Raw genomic sequence first — 13,374 nt, forward strand, 5'->3', positions numbered from 1 at the left:
CTGTTGTGACTTTGCGCTGGATAAATTAGAAGGCTATGTTGGCCGCCGATTTCAACTACTCCAGCCTGCTTGTTATCAATTCTACCAACCGACAGAAGGCCGAAGTCCCTTAATGGACTGGCATAGCTCCTAGATTTGAGGTGAACAGAATGATAAACCCTGTCCACTTATTTCAGATTCATGGCTTAGCCCTTTGCATTATGTAATCTGTTGCCTAGTGGAACTGAGTGGTTGTGCGCCTGTTAAAGCCTGTTGTTCATAGTGCTCCAGAATTTCAGTCGTTCATCAGTTTATGATTTCTTAGAGTGTGTTTTGAAACATGGATCTTGACCTTCTGTCTTTTGACGGGAGCTTTCTGTTATTAGGTTCCTATGAAATCAAGTAGTGCAGTGGAGCATTGTGTTTTAAAACTAGCAATCTGACCCTGACCAAGTTCTTTCATTTCAAGAGTGAGCTTTTGCATTGTGCAGCAACTGTGTAATCTCTGGTTATTTGGTACCAAGATAGCAGAGAATGTATCTGCACTTTCACTTGCTAAGCATGGTATTTTGAGTTAGTAGAATTATTCTGGCCACCGATCTATAGTGTTTAGAATAATGGTAAATCTCTACTGGAATAATTCACACATCAGTGCACAAATAATTTTCATCTTCAAGAGAGAACAATCGGTCGCTTGGATTTCCATAGTTGCAAGATCCTCAGAATGGGGTTGGTGCATCTCTCAACTGGCGGTCTATGATTGTCCTATATGGTATCAAAACCAAACTTGAAGCTTGGGATGGATCATGGTTTGTATAAGAGAGATTTATAAGTTCATATTTCATTATGGTGATTCTCAAATCCGATCTGTGTAGTGTGCATGAGTCATCCAGAGCTGACTTATAGACATGGATTAGAGAAGGCTGGGTTGAGGTCAGGCTTCCTTTTTTGTGCTGAGAAATTCCTTCTCTTATAATTGCTGTTAATAATTCCGGGTTGTTACGAAATAGGGGATGGAATAGTCCCTTAATCTGGGTTGTTCTGCTCAATGGTCATTTGATCAAAGAAAATTATCAATGGTCAGAATACCCTTTTCCGAGTTAATCTGTGATAGAGGGGACAAGTCTGCTCTCCTTTGAACCAGATTCTTGCTCTAAGTTATTTCAGTATACCTGGTTCACCATTCACAAACCGAAAAAAGCTTAAGATGGCAATATGACTGGTATTACGTAAATGTCGTGCCAATCAAGAAAGATTTTAGAAAAGAGGCTGTTATCTGTCTTGAAGTTGGTAATCCAACTTAGAAGCCATATCCTTATAGGAGCAAAAATCGTATGCGGCGGGCACCATAGAATATCATATAGGGTGGTACTTCTAATTTGCCGCATTTACTCTAGCATCCAACTTAAAAGAGAAAATTCAAAAGTCCAATAAGAACAAGACTCCTACTACTAATAGAGTCCATCAGTTCCATAACTTAAAAAAAAAAGGAGAAAAAAAAATTGAACGCGGAAAGAGAGATTGATCGCATTCTTTTTCTTCCTCATCAAACCTCTCCATCTATCTCCTTTATCATCAAGCTATTTTTCGCATTCATGATGTCTTTCTTCTTCTCTTGAGACTCCTTCTCTTCCAAATTCTTTATTTTTTAGAATTTTTGCACTTAAGAGTTCATAGAACCTAAGAAAATAGCATGTATATAATTTCTTATGTTAGATAACATTAGGAAACTGTGTATTGTATTGATGAATATTTTGTTCTGAAAACTATATACCGATTTATCTAAAAGTGTGTCTTAGCTTGCTAGATAACTAATTTGTTTGGTACACATTACCTAATCAGATTAGTGTGCACCGATAAAAAAAAAGAAGAAGCATGTTTTGAAAACAAAAAAGAAAGAAAATACAACGTGCAATTATTTTTTTAATTACGAAAGTAATGACTCCGTTAGTAAAGAGAGTCTTTAACTTTTAATTTTTTTTTTTAAGATGAGCACTAAGAGAAAACGTTAGCAAGATAGGAAGCCTGCCCTATATTCCTTATCTGGTGCCCGCTTCCTATATGATTTTTGTTCACCTTATGGAGACCGAGTCTGATAAATAACCATGGATGAGTTCTTGTTTGTCTCTGATTACGTCGCTTCCTTGTTGTTTAATCTCCACTCATAATCCGCAGCGATGATTACAATAAGACCACGTAGATATATAACGACCTCTGCCTACCTAAAATATCATAAGAACCTCCGGTAGCTTTGGATTCAGTGAACTGTTAAATCATATCTTTCCTCATGAGAAGCAATACCAAATTGCGGTAATAGCACGATACAAGCATTCTTCTTGGGAATGTATTTCATCAGTCATATGGCAAGCCGTATTTAGATCCGAGCCACTTAGATTCCTTGGTGGACGGTCAAATTCTGGCAGGATTCTGGTTGGTATGTGTTGCTCGTGCAGCAGATCTCCCCCACCCCTCCAACTTGTACTAACTTTTTGTGTTAAGTACATCCTAGACCATGGTTTAAAATGCTACTAGCCGTTATGGCTGCAATAGCTATCATTCTCTATTCTGAAGGCTCCTTGTACTAACAATACATAACAGTACTTTGGGGTTTGAAACCTGAGGCTTTTCATCTGGGAATCGTGTTTGCAATGCTCGTCAGCAAGAAATAAGAATATATGCATGCTTCCACTGCATGTTGATCAGTAAGTACAGAAGATGTAAAACTTTGAGAGAGCCAACCCATATCTTAAGATACAAAGGATCGATGACTTGGGCAAGCCTAAGTAGCACTCCAAAAACACGAGTTCTATAACAATCTAGTACTAGGCTTTATCCGAGAGACATGCATCCCTTTCCACCATCCAGAGACTAGCATCATGATCATCATCATATTAGTTTTATGTTGGTAATCAATCTTTTCCCGATGTTGAGGTCGTACGTGTGTTATTATTAACGCAGTTCTTTTGCCCCATAAAGACTTATAACGTGTGGGTGAGTTGATGACTAAGGAGACAAGGACCTTGGCACGGCAGCCATTAAGCCCACGTTATTTGCGTTTCCCACGGTTTCTTCTCCGTGTACTGTCAGGTTCCCCCGGCCAAGGAAGTCCAAATGGTCTAACTTGATGGGCCTCCTGGAGCTTCAGAGAACTTTCCCCGAGCTCACCATTTTAGAAGCTTTGAAAATTATGCATGGGAGGGTTGCCAAGTTGCCTTCCTCCAATAGTTTTAAAGTTCAGCTTGTTTCAGACTCCAGTTTGGTAAAATCAACCATCATATGGTCCAGTCCAATATAGCTGTCATAAGGTCATGGAGTAAATTAAGAAGTACAAGATGAAGATGCTGAGAAGGCATCATGATCATTAAAGCAAGTGACCAGTTTACTTCATGACAGATTTCTGTTCGTAATTCTTCAATATAGAACACGTATGGATCCACCAAACGAGAACAGCTTTTGCTGGTGGTGCTTGCAGGTATTACTTCTTTTTCTTCCTCTAATTGCATGTGCATGGCCTGCACCATCAAATTGATACGCCAACATCACCCCTACTGACTTTGGACCAGCTTTGAGAATTTGATACGTTATTTTGGATGGCCTGATTTCCTCAATATCCTGAACTTTAAGTACAGGTTGGCCAGGATTAACTCCTTTCTTTAATTTCTATGTTAACTAAGTATTCTACTGTATCAGTATCACATTGCTGTAGATATAACAAGAACCATATATTTTGTTTGGTAGGTGATAATTATATTTAAAGAACTAATGATACAAGTTGTGTTTGTGAATTTCTTTTGAAGTAGATTATAAGTGGTAGTACAGTGCTGCATAAGCCAATAAGGCGGCCCGTTAAACACCCAAGAGTCTGATCTACAAGAATAGTGGCATTTCATCTTTGAAACCTTGCTAATGAGCTCAGACTTACAAGTAACCTTTGGATGAGACATGATTAAATTAATAATGACAGTAAAATACGAATACAATGTGAAATCTCCTTATACAACTCAGAATCCGCTGTTAAACACGGTAAAGAGACAGGAAAAAACAATGTGAAAGAGCTAACTGGATGGTATCTACTTTTGAGGCAACCTTTTCTGACCAGTTTCAGATCTCTTGTCAATCCAAAATTAAGGTGTTGCTTGCACGATAAGTATCTTATTTATCTGTTTTTTTGTCGGCCATAAGATATTAGACACCTTTGACTCCATAATTGAGTTTGACTTATGTATTTGGTTTGCAATTGAAATCAGAATTAGAATCAGTATTTGAATACTAGAAAAGAAAAGAGAAAAGATCAGATTTTGGAGAAATCAAAATCGAAATAAAACTCTTTCCAACCAAATAACTAGAATAAAAGTCACTTATTTCTATTCTCACTTTAAAATACAATTTCCCCAAGCAAGCATGCCCTTACTGTAATTTACACCATAAGCGACAGTTTTGTCCCCAAATCATATACTCCACTAGATTCTTTTGCCCCATGATCCTAAAGACTTTTTACCTTCTGGCTGAAAGCAGCGTTGAATACGAAGCAGATAAATTTAGATAGCAATCCAACAGTCGGAGTCCGTGAGTGGTGACGGGGAAGTAGAGTTGAAACTAGATGGGAGCCCCAACGAACTACGCCACTATACATATATAAAATTTACCAAACTAATGAACTAAAGACAACGTCATTGGATTTGGTGAGACGTTAATAGCAAGAAAGCTACGTTAGATATATCGCCCTTAACTTCCGCTTATTTCTTCTCCGAAGACCGAGTATGTTTGGCTTCGCCCTACGAAAATCCGGCTTTGGATGACGCCCCCCGCCATTCCACGTCATCCAACCTCGAGTCTCCTCTTTTTAAAGTAACCCCTCTCCCCCGTTTTTCCCCTCTAAACAAGCGCAAACCATTCTCATACTCAATATTTTTCAGCCGGCCGCTCCTCATCCCTCGAGCAAGACAAGGAGCAGAAGGTTTACTATCTTGCTAAAGAAGCTCGGTCTTCTGCTCTCATAGAGATGGAAGGACTCATTCCATTAGTCTATAGGACCATAGTCCAATACAGGAGTGGTGGGCAGACTCCTCTGGGGACTCCATGGTTCGAGGACTCACCTTCGGCTTCTTACATGCGGTTGCCGGGTGATTCCGGTAGATACCGGTCCTCGGAGATGCAAGGCTTCTTCTCTTCGTCGGCCCCAACAGTGTCTGCTTCCAATGCAACGCAGTCTCCTCTGCGGCGGTCTGCTTCGCGTGGACTTGCCTGAAGATCACGAAGGTGACCGAGGCCCACGCCCCAGCTTTTTGTCACGTAAGTGGAAGGCAGGGGGTGTTGATTGGGTGGTGTTCGAGATCCCTTGCTGAAGGTGCACGGTATATTGGTATATAAATATTGGTGATCGTCATGGTCTTGACGACCTGTGTAGTATTGGTCTGTTTCCCTTTTCTCCAATAAAGGCATGGGACTGCCAAAGTAGCCCTGCCCTTTGCCCTGGTGTCTCTGGACGTGTTAGGAGTAGATAGATGAGGAAGTCTGGTTTAAAGTGTACAAGGATTTTTATTTTGGTTCCGTACGTCAAATGGACGTTTATGATTCTATATTGCAAAGAGAGTAATTTTCATTTCTTTTTCTTTCTTTCTTTTTAATGGTAGCTTCTCTTTATATATAATCTCTGGTTTTGTTCTTTCCTTTTTCTTTCCTCTGCGCAAGGAAGACATGTTGATGCCATCATTACTTGCTAGAAATATTGTTGCTGAGAATTACAAGTCAAAAGCATGAGGTTTTGAACGGGCCTTGGATTCCATTTTCTTGATGGTCTTGGATTGAATGAGTAAAACACCATCCAAGGATATGAAGCATCCAGAAAGATTGAGAATTCAAAACTCCACCAGGATGGCAAGATCAAAGTTGCTATTAATAAGAGACAGTTTGTTTTAGCAAAAACTGAAAAAAAAAAAATAGAAAAGAAAAGAGAGAGCCAGAGAGATGGTTTGCAACAATCCTATTGTGACTTTGCATGAATGCTAATGACCAGGAGAATTGGACTGTATTTTCTATTTATCCGAGGAGATGAAAAAGACCGCGCAATTATCTAAAGGAGATAAAGACCATGCAATCACAAACAAAGTTATCATGCTAAGCTTACGTCCCGTATCCGATTATTCTTCTTTTTCTTCACATGCCTATTTATCTGTTGACGTTCGTTTTGCATGACGTGCGTTCGATTCCGGTTTGGCATTCTCATATGACCTTCAGAATAGTGTAGGATACGGTTGTTGGAGTAAAGATACTCAACTTATTTATATTGAAAACACATCTCATAAGGATTTGGTCATTAAACAATAGTAACATTTCGCGGAAAACCGGAGCATGATCTCCAGATAATAACATGTTCATGTACCACCAAGGTGACATTACAACACACAACAAACCACTACAAACTCATTCACTCCATCCAGTCAACTTCCATTTAATCAGAAAAGCTTCTATCAAACCAACACTGATTCCATAAAAAATACTTGCTCTCCTGATAAGTGAAATGGTCGAACCAGAAAGAAAAGGCCAAAAAGCACTGGGAATTTGTTTCTAGGGAAAAATCACAGAAGTATCACCGTATTTCTCCAATAAACTATATAAGTAATCCTTGCACCAAAAAAGAGGGAAAACATGTGTCAAAGACTCAAAATAAAGGGAAAACCTCGACATCTTTTATGTCTACATTATTATTATTGCATCGTCCATGCAATCTGAAGCAAACAATGACTGTAGTGGCACAGAAGGGAGCAGTCCATCATACAAATTAAAATGTCCAACTAGATATAATTTGATCGTTATGAACCAATCCAAAATCGTTGTAGACCGTACCAATCATTAGTTCCCAACCATGGGTCGAATGAAATCCGATCCATAAATCAGTAACTAAAAGAATCAAAAAAGCTTTTATTGTGAATGCGGGAAGGGCCCGTGCAGCTGCAGCAGGATTTGAAAAAGGAATCGATCGTGATTTGGAACCTGTTCTTTCCATGACCCCCCTTAGTTGAGATTTTCTTATTTATATCTATTCTATTGTTTTTTTCTGTTCTGGCTCGGCTATCCCACTGCTCAGAAGGGAGCAGTCCATCATACAAATTAAAATGTGACAATATAACAGTCAACGATGGAAATGATCATTAGCTTCAATTAGCAGTAAGATGAACCAGAACTTAGATTGAAGTTCTTCTAGGATTTAGAACCTTTATACAATTTGGCGGTTTCGAAGCAAAGTCGAAATCGGAGAAGAAGCAAAACAGGCTTCCATCTGAAATCCAAATGACTGAAAGGATCCTGTAAAGAGACCAATTCTGATCAGGCCTTGACGTATCTCACTGCTCACTTCTCAGTATAAGATTATCATTGCCATAGCATTTGTGATTTTCAATAACTAAGTAGTTTTCCTACCGAAAAAGCTGAAAAGAAAACCAAAGCATCGACTCTTGATGGTATTGTGATTTTCAATAACTCAGCAACATAGACACGGACTCAAATAGTCTCAAGGCCGAAAATACAGAGGAGATGGTATTCACTGGTCTGAATCTAAACCTACATTAATGTTCAATCAACCCGATCCAGACATCCAACGGGATCAATGTTCTAGCCATTAGAAAACTACATTGATGTGGTTAAACGCCACATTCCTAAACCAGATAGGGCTTAGCACATCACATGTAATGGATAGCTGTGATCTCTCAACCAATTATATAGCTTTATCAAAATTAGACGCTTCCTAACGTACCTAAAATTACAGCTAAAGTTGCAAAGCGGTTGGGTTGACCAGTGATCCAACCCAATACGACCCGTTTGGACCCAATCCAGACCCGACTTAAGGATCCATAGGGCTAGGTCCTGTTTCACATTTTGGGTTGGATCCAAGTTTATTGAGTTCCAACCTGACTTGACCCAACCCGACACAAGTTACATGGTTTTTGTGTTAGCATATAAAACAGATTTCAATTGTAGAATTGTTTAACAGGAAAAGTAGGTTAAAAAAACTGAATACGATAAATGATCCCCAAATGCGGATGCTATATTCACCATCCCATGCCCTCACATAAATACACTGCTCCCAATACCCCAACAAACAAAATAAAAAAAAAAAATCATTGATAATACTGTAAAAGAAAGTGCATATACAACAAATTTAATTTTTCATCTGCTACTCAAGTATATACTGACTAGCCAGCACTGTATATTCTGCTCAATTTAGACCATGTGCATGTAAGTGTAGATACATCCAACAACCTACAAATTTTACACCTCATCTGACATTAGATTGCTAATAACATTTAGGGTTGAAATATCAAGGCATGACTGTCATGGATAATACAAAAAACAAATTGATGCAGCCAACCATGGGTAGCCCACTCTACCAGAGTGTGATATTACAACCTACAGATGGTGGATATGAATCTTGATATTTTGAAAGTGGAGGAGGTTTGGTGGCCTCCTCTACTCAGTTCTTTGAATGCTCAGCTGCTAAACCTCACAAGACTCAAATGCCGAACTGGATGAGGATCTGCCATCTCATTCTTCTTTGAACAAAAAACTGAAGAATCATTAACACTGTACTCGATGAACCCAATAATCTCCCAGGCTCATATGCAGAATCCAAAAACAGCCTGGAGTATACAATCCCCATGAACAAAACTAGAAGGTTCCCATCAGACCCCTAGAGAAAATAAGCAACCTCTAATGTGTTTTTAAATAATTTTAGAACAGTGTAATTTACTCTTAAATTGAAAATTAGTAAACTGTGATCAACGATAAAATTTTCAAACCTAGAAAAAGGGAACATTGGTGTGGCTAGCCGAGGGATGCAGTAATTCAACTGCTTCTTTACTTGAGCTTCAGGCTCCTTGTACCTTGCTTCCGCTCATAACCATGCCCCTGAAAAAGACAAAAAGCTACTCTAAATACAAGGAAGCCAAGGGCAACACAACTATTGTATGATAGTATTATTTTTATACCACTAAAATATTTCAAATGTTACAACCTTAAATAACCGTTCCCACCATCTAACAGATTTTTCTTGTAAAAGAATCCAATCCATGGCCATTTCATATTCAATTGTATTAGGCTGGGAACAGTGTGAAGTTGATACAGCCCTTCTCTGAAAAACAGAAACAACTTGAGCATTCGGAAGGAGGAGAAAAAAAGGCCAGAAGATAATGGATCTAGCTTAATTCAGGAAAAGCAATAATAATCACCATTTCCTCTCGTTGCAATTGGGGCTTGAGCTTGACAGAGTAATGACCAGCCAATGTAGATGATTTGGGCTGTGGCATCTTCAACATGCCTTTACTGCAAATAAGGGGTCTGCAAAAACCAAGAGTTTGCACCAAACCAGAGGGAGGAAGACGAACAATTATAATCATTATAATACCTTCAAAAATGAGAGAGAAGAGGGGAAGGGGGGCAGCTTTAGTGATCTAGGATATATAAAGATGTTGGGTAAAAAATTCTAATATCCAGGAAACTAATCAAAATCTTCAAGCTATAATTATCAAAAATTAAGTTGCAGTTATCTCATATGCAGGGAACTAAATGATTAGGAACAAAAAGGAAACTAGAATACATTACAGTAGAGGAAGTTTTTCAACTGAGATATCCCCCACATGGTGATACTACCTAAGTTAGTTACTTTAAAACAGGTTTAAGCTGAAAAATGAATTTCCACTAATGTCACTAGGGTTGTTAATGGGCCTGGCCCGTGTTGGCCCTCTTCAGGCTAAGGCCCAGCCTCGAATTAGCTTAGATTGGCCCAAGCCAAGTCATTAAACAAATTATTAGGCTCAGGCTTGACTAGGCTGAGCTGGGTCCTGAAGATATAGGCCCAGGCCTAGGCCAGGCCCAACCCATGGCCAAATTTCAGGGGGCTTCTCTACCCATCATGCACATCACAACAAGATCTTCCAATGTTCCCCTAACCCCATCCCCATCATCAAGGACCTCCACCACCCCCGCCCACCATTTCTTATCTTATACTGCCCACTATCCACCTTTGGCCTCTCGCTTCTCTCCTCCACTGCTCACCACTCCTTTCTTACCCTCTCCATGCTCACCGCCCACCATTCCTCTTCTCTACCAGCAACCACAATCCTATCCTTCAACATCCACCACCCACCACTTGTCCCCTCCATTGCTCATTGCTTGCTACTCATCCTCTCCATCACTTGTTGCTTGATGATGGTCCCGGCCACCTACGGCTTAGACCAAGGTATGTTGAACCGTGCTAAATCACTTGGTTCGGGGCATACCAAACCGAACCGGTCAGGGATCGATATGGGTACCCCCCCCCCCCCCCCCCCGCGCTGTCGCCGCTCATGTTCCAATAAGCTCCTTCCTCCCACCCTCTCTTTCTCTCTCTCTAGGCTGGGTTAGGGTTTCCCTTGCCCTCTCCAGCTGACCCCATGTCAGTACGCTCCAAAATAGAATAGTACAAATCCATACCATGCCGAATCGGTCGCCATCCGATACCTCCTTTGGTACCGGTTCAGCGAACCTTGGTTCATACTCATCAGAATAAAACTAGGGATGGGGAGGGAAAATCGATGTAGGATTTAGATTTTCACGGGTCTGATTAAGCCTGGGCCAACCCACATCAAGGCTATAGACATGCTGGCCTAGTTTTTGGGGGGAGTTAGGCCTAGGCCCATGGGCCGTTGTAAGCATGAACCTTTATCGGCCCGGTCATGGGCCTAGGTTGGCCTGGGACTGTTATCAAACTTAAATGTAATCCCTAAGGAGGTATTTGGTATGGAGTGATGACCCAGGATCAAAGATGATTTGGGTGGAGAAGATGAGATCACCGTGTTTGGTTGCACCCCAGTGATCCTACGTGTCGGTAATCTTCGATCATCCTCACTTCTCAAATCACCGTCGAGCCCGGTGATAGGAATCCCATCCTTGAGTACGAGTATCCAACATCACCCCAGTGTGGTGATCATTGACCGAAATATGTTGACCAAAATGCCCTTCATAATACCCATGTCTTTTGCTGGCATTTAGGACATTTTTTTGCATCTAGGACATGTGAATGAACAAAAAAAAATGGAAGTGTTCTGCAGATCATGTGATTCATGTCCAAATGTAGGGGCCACCAAAAGTAGAGTCTGTGACAAAATGATAGAGCTATTATAAGAAACAGCATATTTGCTTACATTCTTGATTCATGAGAATTGAGAATACATAAAAAATCCATATGAGAGATGTCAGGGGTACTTTTGGTATTATATGGCCAATAATCTTGGATTCCCTATAACATACCAAATAAGTTACTCGTGGATAACCGAAAATTTTTAATCACTAGACCGTGGCCTACCAAACACAATAATTTTAGATCGGTAGGGATCAAATCACCCCAGGATTAGGATCTCTAGTGATCTTATATCACTGTGGTTATCGCATTTGGGTCACCAACCATACCCTAAAGAACTTTAACCCAACAAACAAAAATGATCTCTAATATTTATCCATGGATTAACTAATAAAGCTATCCGAAGTAAGCCCCGGTTCACTGTACCTCAGGAAGGAATGAAAACACTAATAAGTCAATTGCAACTATGCATCTCTATAAATCACAACATACCAATTAAGAAGCTACCATATAGAACATCTTCCATTACACAGGCTCCTACATAATTTTTGTCCAAATATTGTTTTTTAGTGGATAAGTGGTCTCCAAGGTGCACTTTGCTAATAATAATTCAGCAAGTAGCTGCTTATAGAATAATTACCTTCCAATAAATTGAACGGGTTTGCAATTTAAGCAATGTTGTCAAAGACACTCTAGGCTCTTTCCCATGTGCTCAGGCAAGGTGAGAAAGCCACTAAGCACCTTAACAATCCCCAAGTGGGGCAAATTTTCTAAGACACTGCTCAGGCGAGCACCCTGGAAATGCGAGAGGCATCTAGGCAAGCGCTTCTCAAATGTTAACCAATATCTTTCCTATCCATTTTTCGTCGATTCTTTTAATGCTTTGCGAGCTTTACTTTGAGGGCTATTTTGGTCTCTTAAAGTTCTTGTAAATAAAAGGGCTACTCTAGAATGTTCAATGATTTTCTTTTTTTAATGACATGCTTTATTTAGAAATATAAGACCATTGGGAAGTAGTATATTGCTTTCGTGTTTGAATTTTTGTTACTAAAGATGTCCAATTTATTTTTGCTGAAGTGGTATTTCAATGTGACATTTAGAAAGATTTGAAACACAACATCTGATGTACAAGGCAATTATATTTTTTTATGTTGAAAACTTGAATAATTAATCATATAATGCTTGTATTATTTTCAGATACAGTATTTTTTTCTAATATATATTTATTGAACTTCTCTTGAATTAGTGCCTTGCTTTCTTTAGGCAACTGCCTTTTTGGCACTTAGCGCCACATGATATAGGATTCTTGTCACCTTAAGGGCACTTTTTGCTTTTGACAACCTTGACTTTAAGTTATTTATCATAAAGATGTTGTAAGATATACGAGAATGTTAGAGATTCCAACTAATGACAGTGAATGATGTCCTACAATCAATGCTGCCAAACACTGTACCGTATATAGAATTCAACTGCGCACTTGTAGAATTTGACAGTGGATTAAACAACTTTTATCCACATAACTGCATCAAAAATGTGCCTACTGCATGCTAGGCAGTACTATAATAGAGGGATGGGAAAGGGACCATAAAATTGTTGATAATAGACTACAAGCTCATGTAGCAACCTAACTTGATGCACATCTATAGTAATAAAGAAAAAAGAGTTCTCTAGAATCAAAGAAAGAGGATACCTTCCATCTGGTAGCATCATACATCCCATGTTGATTTTTGAAACAGCCAGATCTGCAGCCTCCTTTGTTCTAAAAATCACATATGCTTGACCTATGACGCAAGAACATTCATCACTATTGTTCTACTAGAGAGAAAAGGAAAAGCAGTTTAGTGGTCATGCATTTAGCAAAGCAGTCATAAAAAATAACCAAATGAAAATGTTTCCTCAGTTCCCATTCTATTCTTTTTCCTCCTAAAGTTTCTAAAACGCAAGCAGTACTACCAGATGGTTTTGTGTGATAACATACCATAATTAGGATCTTGAAATGTAGCCTGCTGAATGACCCTTGCTTTGCAACTTTGTTCGAAAGCACGATAGAAGATATCCTATATACAAGACAAATTACAGAGGAAGACCATTAAGAATCCTATGAATTAAAACATCTAATACTAATTCATTGGAAGCAAAACACTAAGGGTTCGTTTGGTTGGGGGTAATCTGGAATAGAAAAATAAATCTTATTTGGTACGAAAAGATAATGAGAGAGATGGTAAAATAGTGGATCCCACGTCTAGTTTACTGAGACAAGGTAAAACAAATACCACCAGGAA

At 39.4% G+C, this 13,374-nt stretch overlaps 2 protein-coding genes and 1 long non-coding RNA gene across 10 annotated transcripts in view; 2 read left to right on the forward strand and 1 right to left on the reverse strand.

The window, feature by feature from the left end:
• Positions 1 to 10: 10 nt before the first annotated feature.
• LOC148702825 (uncharacterized) lies at positions 11 to 447 on the forward strand. Its single transcript, XR_015968462.2, has 2 exons — positions 11 to 140; positions 366 to 447. It is a non-coding gene; the product is annotated as an uncharacterized LOC148702825 (long non-coding RNA).
• Positions 448 to 4,851: 4,404 nt separating this feature from the next.
• LOC148702826 (uncharacterized) lies at positions 4,852 to 5,560 on the forward strand. Its single transcript, XM_088703699.2, has one exon. The coding sequence runs from the start codon at positions 4,982 to 4,984 to the stop codon at positions 5,225 to 5,227; it is 246 nt and encodes an 81-aa protein (XP_088559825.1). The 5' UTR covers positions 4,852 to 4,981; the 3' UTR covers positions 5,228 to 5,560.
• A 1,705-nt stretch (positions 5,561 to 7,265) lies between these two features.
• The window catches only part of LOC103704130 (protein ANTI-SILENCING 1-like), a 34,378-nt gene continuing 28,269 nt past the window's right edge, over positions 7,266 to 13,374 (reverse strand). For 6 of the 8 annotated variants that reach the window (XM_088703692.2, XM_039125068.3, XM_088703690.2 and 3 more), the window contains 6 exons: positions 13,071 to 13,149; positions 12,783 to 12,873; positions 9,204 to 9,312; positions 8,990 to 9,106; positions 8,775 to 8,883; positions 8,086 to 8,665 (listed from right to left, as the gene is read on the reverse strand). In XM_088703692.2, coding sequence (XP_088559818.2) covers positions 8,833 to 8,883; positions 8,990 to 9,106; positions 9,204 to 9,312; positions 12,783 to 12,873; positions 13,071 to 13,149 — 447 coding nt within the window. In that variant the 3' untranslated portion in view covers positions 8,086 to 8,665; positions 8,775 to 8,832. Of the gene's footprint in view, positions 7,285 to 8,085; positions 8,884 to 8,989; positions 9,107 to 9,203; positions 9,313 to 12,782; positions 12,874 to 13,070; positions 13,150 to 13,374 lie in introns of those variants that run through there. The other 2 variants (XM_088703689.2, XM_026803460.4) reach the window with 2 other exon arrangements.

This window comes from Phoenix dactylifera, chromosome 8 (assembly GCF_051530095.1).
Source record: "Phoenix dactylifera cultivar Ajwa chromosome 8, Ajwa_hap1_PhDact_Kaust_v1.1, whole genome shotgun sequence".
NCBI lineage: Eukaryota > Viridiplantae > Streptophyta > Magnoliopsida > Arecales > Arecaceae > Phoenix > Phoenix dactylifera.

What these genes read in the sequence shown, in the direction of transcription:
- LOC148702826 (XM_088703699.2), top strand. Translation starts at nt 4,982, where the DNA reads ATGGAAGGACTCATTCCATTAGTCTATAGGACCATAGTCCAATACAGG.